The sequence below is a fragment of the Oryx dammah genome, unplaced genomic scaffold, assembly GCF_014754425.2.
Source record: "Oryx dammah isolate SB20612 unplaced genomic scaffold, SCBI_Odam_1.1 HiC_scaffold_18, whole genome shotgun sequence".
Lineage (NCBI taxonomy): Eukaryota > Metazoa > Chordata > Mammalia > Artiodactyla > Bovidae > Oryx > Oryx dammah.
In genome coordinates, this window is record NW_024070202.1 from 98885706 (window position 1) to 98899163 (window position 13458).

General features: G+C 40.0%; 1 protein-coding gene across 17 annotated transcripts in view; it reads left to right on the forward strand.

The window, feature by feature from the left end:
- CALD1 (caldesmon 1) overlaps positions 1-13458 on the forward strand; it is a 231249-nt gene that overhangs the window by 215452 nt on the left and 2339 nt on the right. For 16 of the 17 annotated variants that reach the window (XM_040260907.1, XM_040260919.1, XM_040260906.1 and 13 more), the window contains 5 exons: positions 4133-4176; positions 4282-4360; positions 6497-6634; positions 7107-7202; positions 13324-13404. In XM_040260907.1, the coding sequence (XP_040116841.1) occupies positions 4133-4176; positions 4282-4360; positions 6497-6634; positions 7107-7202; positions 13324-13404 (438 nt within the window). Of the gene's footprint in view, positions 1-4132; positions 4177-4281; positions 4361-6496; positions 6635-7106; positions 7203-11052; positions 11169-13323; positions 13405-13458 lie in introns of all 17 variants that reach the window. The other variant, XR_005724491.1, reaches the window with a different exon arrangement.

Below are 13458 nucleotides of genomic sequence, written 5' to 3' on the forward strand. Positions count from 1 at the left end.
TCACTAAGTGCAGGCATTTGCCAGCAAAAATATATCAGTAAGTCCTGAGAAAATGTGATGTATTGGATGCTGTAGATACAAAAGGAGACATTAGAGTCTGAGAGCCATAATGTGGATAAATGTGATGGCCAATATTAACAAAGTGATCCCCAGGTCAGAACGATGCTGGAGGTACTACAAAGAACAGGCACCCTCTCTGTCTCCTCTGTCTATTGTCCTTCCCCTACCCTGAGCAGTTCTCCATTCGTCAGCCCCACTGCTCTGCTTGCTTCTTGGTTCCCCAAATCTTTGTATATGTGTCTGCTCTACTACAAATGTCCTCTCCCCTCCAACGCACACACTCCCCACCCTCACTTTCATGAACTCATTTATAAAGCTGTGTAAACTATAAACTATAAAATTCAGCTTAAATACCAGAACATCTCAAAAACTTTCTCCAACTCTCCCATTTTTTAATCTTTAGTATGGTACCTACCGTTTAGTTTTTTAATAATTTTCAAATTTTTATTTTTATTGAAGTACAGTTGATTTGCAATGTTGTGCCAGTCTCTTCTGTATAACAGAGTGACTCAGTTTTACACATATATACATTCTTTTTTAATATTCTTTTCCATTATGGTTTGTCCCAGGAGACTGGATGTAGTTCCCTGTGCTTTACAGTAGGACTTTGCTGTTTATCTACCACTAAATTTTAAATTTTTCATTTATGTGTTCTGCTAGTCTCCCCTACTAACTCTGTATAGAATTGGAGCCCTATCTTATACATCATTGGTGTTTAATTTTATATAATAGGTTCAGTTCAGTTCAGTTCAGTCGCTCAGTGGTGTCCGATTCTTTGAGACCCCATGAATCGCAGCACGCCAGGCCTCCCTGTCCATCACCAACTCCCAGAGTTCACTCAGACTCACGTCCATTGAGTCAGTGATGCCATCCAGCCATCTCATCCTCTGTCGTCCCCTTCTCCTCCTGCCCCCAATCCCTCCCAGCATCAGAGTCTTTTCTAATGAGTCAACTCTTCACATGAGGTGGCCAAAGTACTGGAGTTTCAGCTTTAGCATCATTCCTTCCAAAGAACACCCAGGACTGATTTCCTTCAGAATGGACTGGTTGGATCTCCTTGCAGTCCAGGGGACTCTCAAGAGTCTTCTCTAACACCACAATTCAAAAGCATCAGTTCTTTGGCACTCAGCTTTCTTCACAGTCCAACTCTCACATCCATACATGACCACTGGAAAAACCATAGCCTTGACTAGACGACCTTTGTTGGCAAAGTAATGTCTCTGCTTTTGAATATGCTATCTAGGTTGGTCATAACTTTCCTTCCAAGGAGTAAGCGGTACTCACATATAATTTATTGGTTTGTTGGTTGTTTGACAGACAGGTTGGCAGGGATAAAGATTGGATGGATAGACGAGTGAATAATATTACAAGTGTCAGTACATAGTGTGGTTCTAATGTATTCTATCTCATTCAGAAAAAGTTTAGCTGGGAACTTTTCCTCCAGAAATGCCCTTTTAAGTTAATGTTAAAATCAGAAAAATAAGGGTTTGAAACCCTTTTCACCTCACAAACTCAGGGATACCTATAGCACATTTTTGCATCAAGTTTAATTTTAATGAGTTTGATTTTATCTTTGTAAGAAATCATTGGAAAGGATGAAGTGCCCTCACTAGCATCTATAAAAGTATTGTTCAACTGATGTTAGGAGTGAAGCATGTTTTCCAAAAAGCTTAAGGTTATTTATTAATAATCTGTGAGTCCTAGGCCAACAGTCTAGAAAAAGCCATTGACATTTTGAAGATTGTAGGGGAAGGTCAGCTGCTCCAGTATTCTTCTTGTTGTTCAGTTGCTAAATTGTGTCCAGTTCTTTGTGACCCCATGGACTGCAGCACGCCAGGCTTCCCTGTCCTTTAGTGTCTCCTGGAGTTTGCTCAAACTCGTGTCTACTGAATTGGTGATACTATCCAAGCATCACATCCTCTGTCGCCTCTTCTCCTCCTGCCCTCAATCTTTCCCACCATCAAGGTCTTTTCCAAAGAGTCCGCTCTTTGCATCAAGTAGACAGTATTGGAGCTTCAGCTTCAGCAGTCCTTCCAGTGAATATTCAGGGTTGATTTCCTTTAGGATTGAGTGGTTTGACCTCCTTGCTGTCCAAAGGACTCTCAAGAGTCTTCTCCAGCACCACAATTTGAACTCATGAATTCTTTGGCACTCAGCTTTCTCTATTGGCCAATGCTCACATCTCTGTATAACTACTGGAAAAACCATCAGTTCAGTTCAGTTCAGTTGCTCAGTTGTGTCCGACTCTTTGTGACCCCTTAAACTGCAGCATGCCAGGCCTCCCTGTCCATCACCAACTCCCGGAGTTCACTCAGACTCACGTCCATCGAGTCCGTGATGCCATCCAACCATCTCATCCTCTGTCGTCCCCTTCTCCTCCTGCCCTCAATTTTTCCCAACATCAGGGTCTTTTCAAATGAGTCATATCTTCACATCAGGTAGCCAAAGTATTGGAGTTTCAGCTTCAACATCATAGCTTTGACTATATGGACCTTTGTGAGCATAGTGATGTCTTCACTTTTTAATATACTGTCTAGGTTTGTCATAGCTTTCCTTTCAAGGAGCAAGCATCTTTTAATTTCATGGCTGTAGTCACCATCCGCAGTGGTTTTGGAGCCCAAGAAAATAAAATCTGTCACTATTTCTACATTTTCCCCTTCTATTTGCCATGAAGTGATGAGACCAGATGCCATGATCTTAGTTTTTTGAACATTGAGTTTTAAGCCAGCTTTTTCACTCTCCTCTTTCAACCTCATCAAAAGGCCTTTAGTTCCTGTTTGCTTTCTGCCGTTAGAGTCATATCATCTGCTTATTTGAGGTTGTTGATATGCACCAGTCTACAGTAACTATAATCTAGTAGATTCCTGAACAGGACAGAAAATGGACCTGTGTGCTTTGCACATGCTGTCATATGCGAAGGTGTTACTATTTGCTGATGACAGAGGATGCATGGCAAAGGCTATTTCTAGCCTGGAGTTGGGTATCATGAGGAGTCAACAAATATTTGCTGGCTTATGAAGAACATTTGGATTTGAGTGATGCAGTTTTAGTAAAACACAATGCTTGATTTAGCAGCTTTAGTTGTAGCAAAAATTTCTAGCTTTTAAAAAAATGTATTAAAAAAATACTAAACTATCCATCAGTATGCTCATAGCAGTTTCTCTGGGCTTATTTCCTTATTTCCCACTTGGACTCCTAGGGTTTTCTTGAGAAGCCTCAGCCATTCCTGGTGAGTTGTGCCCCAGTTTCACTCAGCCCCAGTTTTACTCAGCCCCACATCGGTCTTCTACATTCAGGGCAAATTAAGTTCAGTAACAGCTATCAAAATTAGAAAACCAGGCTAAGCAGTAAGTGAATAGATCACAGTTCCTGGTTATCATTCTTATATATACAAATATCAAATCATTATGTTATATACCTAAAACTAATGTTATATCATCTATACCTCAATAAAAAATGAAAGAAATTTAAAGTATGTCAGAAAGCAACAACAAAAGAAGTTAGTCTTGAAATGTGATTGTTTTGCCATTGATTTCTGTTATTTCAGAGGCATTTTTATTCTAGTCTATCTAGTCTTTGTTTCCAGAACTTCATATTTCTCTGTCTTCTGCCAATCCTACCTTCATCTCCCAGTCTCACAAACCTCATTCAGTTCAGTTCAGTTGCTCAGTCGTGTCCGACTCTTTGCGACCCATGAATCGCAGCACGCCAGGCCTCCCTGTCCATCACCAACTCCCGGAGTTCACTCAGACTCACGTCCATCGAGTCCGTGATGCCATCCAGCCATCTCATCCTCTGTCGTCCCCTTCTCCTCCTGCCCCCAATCCCTCCCAGCATCAGAGTCTTTTCCAATGAGTCAATTTTTTGCATGAGGTGGCCAAACCTCATTATCAAATACCTAATATGTCATTTTCCTCCCTAGCAGAGGTGTTGTGCACAGCACCCTCTTACTCTTTGACACTCTTTGGTGCTTTTATTCCCCAGGTTCAGGGAAAATAATAGTATGGACTGAGAAACCCTCTTTATAAGCTGAAAATATTAACTGGTTTTATTTATTTTTTCCTATTCCTAGATAGAAGAGCGAGCAGAATTTTTGAATAAGTCTGTGCAGAAAAGGTAAATATGGTTGATTGTTAGATTGAGAATCATCAACCATTATATGTAATGGAAAAATTCTCTCATATTTTTATCCATGTCTGTGTGTGTTTATTTACTTAACAGTGGTGTCAAATCAACTCATCAAGCAGCAGTAGTCTCCAAGATTGACAGCAGACTGGAGCAATACACCAGTGCAATTGAGGTGAGAGATGTCCTCAGTGTTAGAAAACTGAAGTGAAAGTGTTGGTCACTCAGTCGTGTCTGACTCTGTGCAAACCCACAGACTGTGGCCTCTGTGTTATGGTCAAACAGAAATCGACTCTGATTGTATAAACAATCAGAGAAACACTTAGGACAATAATCAAGTCCAGTAGTGTTAGAATGTTAATGATGCTTTATTATTTTGAACTAGTTATAGAGAAAGCAATAGTAAAGATAAATTATAGAAAAGTTTTAAATAAATTGTTATTTACTACTTTCCACCTGAGTATTCTTTAATGAAGGTGTAATTTTTTTGATGAATGAGTTTGTTACTTAACTGTATTATTTATATGTTTACAAGTATATCTTCAATATTCTTAAATCCTTATAAAAGGTGTTCCCATATATAGTTCAAACAAGTCCTTTACAACCATGATTAGTCCTTCTTTGTCTATAAGAACTTTTATTATCAAATAAATTGATAGTATAAATTAAGATAAAGATGATAGCTAGCTGGAATTTAATAGTCAATTTCAAATTGATTGTTTTATATTTGAAGGATCATAGTTTTATGCCTCTGTCTAATCCAACTTTCTTTCCGCCAGCCCCCCCCCTCCCAAGTTAACCTAGGAGTTCTACTCTATTTGGAAATAAATAATGTATATTTCCAAGTACCAAAGCACTAAGAGGGTAGGGTGCCATTAATCCGGATGCAATACTGATTTTTTTTTCCTCCTTTGTGTAGACTTTAGTTCTAGTTGTCTGCTATGATGTAACTGGATCAGTTTGATTTGATTAGATCCTGTCCTTTGTACTGCAGAGTGGAGATGCCTATCAAATAGTTTGTAACAAATGATGAGAGGGAATAAGAAAGAGTTCTGGATGGTTTATCAAGTGAATAATCAAGTCCTAACATTCACGAGGAGATTTTCAGAAGATTAAATGGACACTAAAATATAAGACAAATAAGATAAATTGCAAATAGTTTTCTTCTGTGGTTGAATTGGTCATAACTCTAACAGGTTAATGAAGCCAAGACTATGGCTTCAGCCTTTACATAGTCCAGCAGTGGGGCCACTCACCCTGGCTGCCCACCTTGATGACACAGCCACAGGCCCCAAAGCAGGACCAGGAGAGAAACTGCACGACTTAGGGTATGTGCATCACTACTGCTGGAAAAGTATCTTGGATGCACATATTTCTTTTTTACACCTGTTCATTCCTCCTTCCAGTATATTCTCCATGCAGTGGTCTCAGTCTTTCTCGATGTTTCGGCATATCCCTACCTTTGGTCCTTGGCATATACCGTTAGCTCTGCATGAAATGGTGTTTGTGCTTTCCTTCACCAACCTCTTTGAAGTCTTCCATCAGATCTGGATTTAAATGTCTCGTCCTCAAAGTGGACTACTTTTGCCCCCCTTAACTAAGTGCGTGCTCAGTTGCACGGTCTTGTCTGACTCTTCCCAACCCTTTGGACTGTAGCCTGCCAGACTCCCCTGTTCATGGGATTTTTCTGGCAAGAATACAGGAGTGGGTTGCTGTGCCCTCCTCCAGGGGGTCTTACCAACCCTGGGATCAAACCCAGGTCTCCTGCGTCTCCTGCAGTGCAGGTGGATTCTTCACCACTTGACCACCTGGGAAGCCCCCTGCACTAAGTACCGCTGCCCTGCTGTGTGGTCTCTCGGCATGCTTTCAGCTCCACACTCATCTTTCCTAACACTTACTGCAACGTGAAATAATACTGAATAACTAGTTACCGTCTGTCCTATTAATGTCAGTCCAGTGGGGCTTACAGAGCAGACTTGTCTTGAGTGTCTAGCACAGTGCCCTGCACACAGCAGGCACGCAAGAAGTGTCTGTTGAAGAAATGAAGTAGCATATCACTATAACAATAAGTGGGGGGCGGGGAGATGCTAATGAAAAGCATATTTCAATTTGAAAAGATCCTCTGAAGTAGATATAATGGTTTATTTAGAAAGAGATGTTATCAAAATGTATAGAAATTATGAGTCATTTTTGGTGAAGGTGTTTACCCAGTGAATTTGTTGAGTGATAATGTTGAGGAGGACAGGCTCGCTATAGTTTTATAAGAACAAACTTATCAGCGCCAATCCTAAAAATAATTCACATACTTCAGGGAACAAAAGCTGCAAAACCTACAAAGCCAGCAGCCTCGGACCTTCCTGTTCCTGCCGAAGGTGTCCGCAACATCAAGAGCATGTGGGAGAAAGGAAATGTGTTCTCATCTCCCACTGCTTCAGGCACACCAAACAAGGTGAGCAAGGATTGCTGTCTTTTCATTCTGGAGGTTGGATTGCCCCCCTCCCCAAAAACACCCTTTTTTTCCCTTTTCTTTATTTTTTTTAGGAATTACATAGTTAATTACAAAAGCAGTGAAGAAAGTATAATTCTTATGTTCTTTTGCAATGACCACAAAAGCAAGCTCAGAAAGAGTGTGTTCCTGAGGTTCTATACTATGCCCTGGCCAGAGGCCTCTACATACAATGCCCGGAGTTCATCACTAACCTTGGGATTGGCAGGGGAGGTGTGAAGTGCAGAGGGAAGAAAACCAGATATCATATGCTTTCAGTATCAAGTTCAAGGTTTATTTTCCTTAAAATAGTCCATATAATGATAGGTAATTGATTGGTGCTGTATGAAATAATACTGAATAGTATTTTGAGGTTGCTTTGAATTTGCAGGTAGTTTTTTTTTTCCCTTCAACATTGGATGCTTGACCTTTACAGGAAACCGCTGGCTTGAAGGTGGGGGTCTCCAGCCGCATCAATGAATGGCTAACCAAAACGCCTGAGGGAAGCAAGTCGCCTGCTCCCAAGCCTTCTGTAAGTAGCTCCAGGTTTTTCTGAATGTCTTTGATAGCTCAGCTTCCAGCAACAGAAGAAAACAGGCTGTTGGGGTATTTGTCTGGGAAAAACAGGGCCCCTGTTCTTGGCTGCGACTGCTGAGTAACAAACAAGGAGGGGCTCAGATGAGACAGAGCAGTCCCGAGCAGCAGTCATTACCCAGAAGGTAAAACGGAACTGTCATCACCTCTCCTCCCACAACACTGAGGCAGTTCAGATTTACCCTCTTAACTGTCTGCGTGTTTAGTTTCTGTTCTATGAGTTAAGCTAGGAATTTGAAAATGTCAAATCATCTTGGCCATTTCTCTGTCAAGAGCACCCCTAGACTTACAGTGTTACGCTGGCCATCGAACTCACATTTTCTAATTTGCCTAATTTCTGTAACTTAACACAAAAATACAGTGATTAGGTAGTTGTTGAAATAATTGCTGTAATTTCCTTGTCAACACCTCCAAAGGAAAGCCATTAAAAACAAAACAACAGTAAGACTAGAAACTGTAAAAACTGGTTATGAATGTTATTTTTGGAAATTTAAAATCTTCTTATTAAGCATGGCTTTCTTACTAAAAATATTCTCTTAACCTTTTCATTGAATGTATATGATAGTTGCTAGCATTTATCATTATAATCAAAAGCCTTATGAAGCTCCCTACTGTACACAGATGAGCTTTCTCTGTTCAGTTGGCTTTTATAGCTTTGTTGGTGCCCAAGGTAGCAAAAGACTCTGATGTCACAACCACCCCATTCCAGAGGAAGAAGAAAAGCTTCGCAAACCCTAGGTCTCTGCACCATTGAGCATTTAATTGCACCCATTGGCTCCAGGTTTAATCTCCAAAGTCACTAGAGTTTATCACCTTTCCAACTGAAAAAACAAAAAATGGAAATATTTCCATACCCTTCTTAGGTACAGTTCCTTATAATCAATTAATATTTAGCCTGAGATTCTTTACTAAATGCCTCACAGAGATATAAAACTAATGTGAACCCAGTTTACAACTGGAAAGTTAATATATTGAAAAGAAATCTTTTTCCCGCTCCCAGTAGATATAGACTCTTTGTGACTGTGGACTATACCCCCTGAGACTACTCTGTCCATGGGATTTTTCCAGCAAAAATACTGGAGTAGGTTGCCATTTCCTCTTCCAGAGGATATTCCTGACTCAGGGATTGAACCCACATCTCCTGTGTCTCCTGCATTGCTGGCAGATTCTTTGCCCTCTGGGCCATCAGGGTAAGCCCTCAGATATACGAAAGGAGGCCTATAAAAGGAGATAGTAGGGCTTTCTGGGTGGCCCTAGTGGTGAAGAACCCGCCTACCAGTGTAGGAGACTTAAGAGACACATGTTCAATCCCTGGGTCGGGAAGATTCCTTGGAGAAGGCATGGCAACCCACTCCAGTATTCTTGCTTGGAAATCCCATGGACAGGAATCTGGCAGGCTACAGTCCACGGGGTCAAAAAGAGTCAGACATGACTGAAGTGACTTAGCACACACAAAGCAAGGGATGATACCCTCAAGGTGTGTGATCTTTAGTGCCTCAAGTTTCCCCAGCACCCCCAGGTGATATAAAGAATGGAAATTATTTTTTAATGGCAGTTTATATAAAGTTTTATGGTTCCAGACCAGTGTTTATCAACCTTATTGAATTATGGACCCCTTTGAAAACCTAATGAAATCTAAGAACCCTCTCCCCTAAAACATTGCATATAATACAAGTTCACCAAGTTTGTGGACCCATTTAAGACTTCTCATGATAGCAACATAAGAAGAAAGAGGTGTATGTGTTTATTCTTTCTTCTTGGATGAATATGGCACATTGCTGAAGGAGGTGATCAGTTTTTTACATGTATTTGCAATCTTGTTTCATTTCAGTCCCAGATTATACTCATATATTTGGTCAAGGACCTGACTCATACTCTTTTATCAACACTTTAACTGATAAGCCTGTCATCTATTTCATCCTAATGGGAGGGTTAAAAAGATTCAATTCAGTTAGTATTACAGTAGGTATAGTTGAGTCAAGGTTTCCACAAAAATCCATATTTTCTGGGAATTACTGATGACCTCCTAAAAATGGCAGGACAAACAGGCATTACAGGGAAATTACAAAATCATTGCCTGCTTTATCTAATATTTAATAAGTAATTTGCTAGAGTGTCTACTAGGGCAGGGGTCCCCAACCCCCAGACCACAGACCAGTAGTGGTCTGTGGCCTGTTAGGAACTGAGTCACACACAGCAGGAGGTGAATGGCAGGAGAGCAAGTGAAGTTTCATCTTTATTTACAGCTGTTTTCCATCACTTGTATTACTGCCTGATTCTGCATTTTGCTGAATTGTATAATTCTTTCATTATATTTCACAATGTAATATAATAATAGAAATAAAGTGCACAATAAATGTAACACACTTGAATCATCTTGAAACCATTCTCCCCTACCTCTGGTCCATGGAAAAATTGTCTTCCTTGAAACTGGTCCCTCATGCCAAAAAGGTTGGCAACTGCTATACTACTATCTAGAGAAGAAAAGGAAAGAAGAATGTGGCAATTAGTATACATCAGAACGATCTCTTTTTCCCCATGTCCCATTGGATTTTGTAGACTAATGTGGCTTCCTTGATAAAGGCCAGGTCGAAAGATAATGATACATAGTTGATGTTATAGATAAAAGGCCAGCTTCAGTATTCTTAATAAGCAACTTTGAGCTTTGTGCACATTCCAAGAGTAGTAGACCAGCAACATGTCATTCAGGAAAAGAAATAACTTGGAGTTCAACAAGGCAGGATTGTGAACCACAGACAATAAGGATCCAACAGAAAGGAAATGAAAATGTCCAAACTACTGGAAAGAGCCAGAAGGATCCTGTAGATATGAGTACATGAAATTTATCAGACAAAAGGTTAAATCCAGGAAGGCAGCTTAGAAAGTCAGGTCAAGAAAGGCTGTTGTTTAGGTCTTATCCAGGGGGTTTCACTCTGGTGGCCTGCAGCTAAGATCTGTGTAGACCAGGCCATCGTGCTTTATTTTCCCTTTTAAAATTATAATTCAGACACATTTTTGAGGTGTGGAGGCATGCACTCTTTAATTCGTTGATTCCCTCTTTTTCAAAATTTAAAATTTTCTTCCACCAGCTACTTCCAGCTTTTGAGTTTCTAACCTGTCTCTTCATGACAGACATGTGAGTTTGACAGCCTGGGGATTCTGGTCAGGCTGATGCTGAGCTCAGGATGTCAGAAGAGTACCTAAGGACAACAGTAGAGAGGAGGCTCCCAAAGCCACCCTTCTAACTGGGGGCCGTAAGCGATTTATTCTTAGCACTTGGTTTCTATTCCTTGGCATATGTGTGTGGAGGGGAAAGCCAGGGTTGTGTTTGCAGATGTGTGGCACGTGGCCATTAAGGAAAAATCAGAAAGAAATTTTCTCACCAAAATAGTGCTCATCCAGTGAAACCTCAAGAAGAAGGAAAAGAGATTCGTGTTCAGTTCTAAACTTCACCTAAGATAAAAACCATCCTCTGCTACTAGCTATTAATTAATTTTCATGTAATTAAAAACATTCAGAAGCTTGTCAAATCAATATTATTTGGGGTTTCTGAAAATTAATAACTTATTTAAACACTGATCTATACCTGGTTCTTTACTGGGACGTCTATTGCTATTTGTGGGTAGAATTTACAGGACTTCAGTGTCACTGTGTAAAATTCTGAATATGTCTGTTATACCTGGTTTGTCTGTTCTTTGTGTCTAAACTACATGTTATATACAGCAATTAAAATGCTAATTTATCTTTCTTTTTGTTTGAAAAAAAAAAAACAACTTTGTCCTTCTCAGCTGAATTCTCTTCTTCATTCTTTGATCTCTGGTTGACTGGAAGTCTGCTCTCCTGCCTTCATTTTTCCCTGTTCTTCTGGAGTGGGTCTTTCTCTAAAATGTAGTAGGCTGGTCAGGTAATGTCATTTATATTTCCCATTTGATTTAAAATGCCAGTTTACTACTTGGATGTTAATATTTTCTTTAAATGGACTCTCTAAACTCTTTAAGTGACCTCAAAAGATTCATAGGCAGGATTTAAGGGAGATACAATTCATTTTCCTCAGTAGAAGAGTATTCACATTTTTTAAAAAAAGTATTTGTCTTATATAAATCAAATAAATAAAGTAGTAATAGCCACTTTCCAGAGCTACCATTAGCATGTTCCTGATTATAGTCTACAAATTTTTTGAACAGTCTTCCAGACAATTTGGCAGCTTCTGCCTACATTGGAATATACAGTGGAATTCTTCAAAAACAACCTGATTTGTTGCTTTCTGGTTCCAAGTTAAATAGGTGTAACTCTCTAACAGAATATCAGGAATCCACATCACAATGAAAATCCAGAAATTTACTGATAATAAGATTAAGGCAAATCTGAACTGCTTCACATGATACTATTTAACCAGTTCATCTTCAGCATTACAATCTCAATAGTTATCTATGAAAAAATATATGTCCGCTTAGACTGGTGTCCATGGGTAAATGCAATTGCTGTTAGCTTTGCCTTCTAATGAGAAAAGGGTTTGCCAAAATAAACATTACTATTTCAGTAAAACACATTTATTTTCCAGAAACTGCCTTTGCCAAGGACTAATATAAGCAAATGTTAGAAGAGAAATAAATGGAAACAGAAATTTGGATCCTTGTCTAAGCCAAATTCATTATGAGGTAGTAAATAAAAAATCCAAGATATATGGCCGTTATCATATTTTAGTGTTTTCTTCCCAGGATTTTCACGGGTTCTTGCATATGTCATCAACCTGTCAGTTTCTCTTATGGGTACAGTTTGTAGTAAATGTTTGCTTTCATGGGGCTGGCTTCTCCTGATACACTTCTGAATTACCACTTGCTTCTCAGAAAACATAAAATTATTTTAGTCTGAGGAAAGTGCAATTAGAAAAATGTCCTCGATTGGGCTGCCCTAAAATAGTGGTTCCTGTGCAAGTAGTGTACTTGGGACGTGAAGAAAACACTATAGGAAGTGAGGCGGGAAAAGAGAACAGCCAATTAAGAATGTTTATTAAGCAACTCACTATGTGAGCTTTTAAACGTAACCCCACCGGGAAAAGCCTAGAAGCCATCACAAAACACATGCTTCTGAGTGACCTGAGGCGTGAGCGAGTCTAAGAAATATTCTCGCACCAAATCTCATGGATGAGTGATTGAAGACTGCTCTTAGGGATGACTGAACATCTAGCTTGCCTCCTAGGTGGGCAAAGTGGGCACCTGTAGACAGAGGAAGTCCTCAGGCAAAGAGATGCAGGGTTGGCCACTGAAGTCCAGCTGATATGCATTAGTCTTAAGGGCTGGGGGCTGGGGGGCCAAAAAGAAAGTTAATTGGCAAGGGATGAAGTGCTTATCCAACCCCCTGAAAATTATTTATTTATTGTAGGTACTTTTTAATTTTTAAACTTTTTATTTTGTATTGGAGTATGCCCCCAAATTGGGCTTCCCTGATAGCTCAGTAGATAAAGAATCCACCTGCAATACAGGAGACCCTGGTTTGATTCCTGGGTCAGGAAGATCCGCTGGAGAAGGGATTGGCTACCCACTCCAATATTCTTGGCTTCTCTTGTGGCTCAGCTGGTAAAGAATCCGCCTGCAATGCGGGAGACCTGGGTTTGATCTTCTGGGTTGGGAAGATCCCCTGGAGAAGGGAAAGCCTACCCACTTCAATATTCTGGCCTAGAGAATTCCATGGACTCCATGGGGTTGCAAGGAGTCGGACACGACTGAGCGACTTTCACTTTCATACCAAAAATTATTTAAAACCTATGTGCTATTCACTTCTAAGAACATAGAAGTGAATTTTACAGGTCAATAAACAGTGAGTCCTCAGTGAATAACGGGACCTCAGTGCTGGATAGTTTGAGCCCATTCTCGTGTCACAACATAGGTCACAGTCTATATAAAATCAAACAGTGGTTAGCAATCCTTTTGATTCAAACCATTTCACATCACTCGGATAAAGGGTGTTACACAAATAAACAACACACGTTGTGATTTCTTTAGACCTGGCCAGAAAATACAAAGAGCCATGTATCAATTTTTCTGCTTTCTGTTCATTAGGATTTGAGGCCAGGAGATGTATCTGGCAAGAGGAACCTCTGGGAAAAGCAATCTGTGGACAAGGTCACTTCCCCCACTAAGGTAATCTACTGGGAGATTTGGTTTTCATGGGTTCATTTCCTACTGTATCCTGCA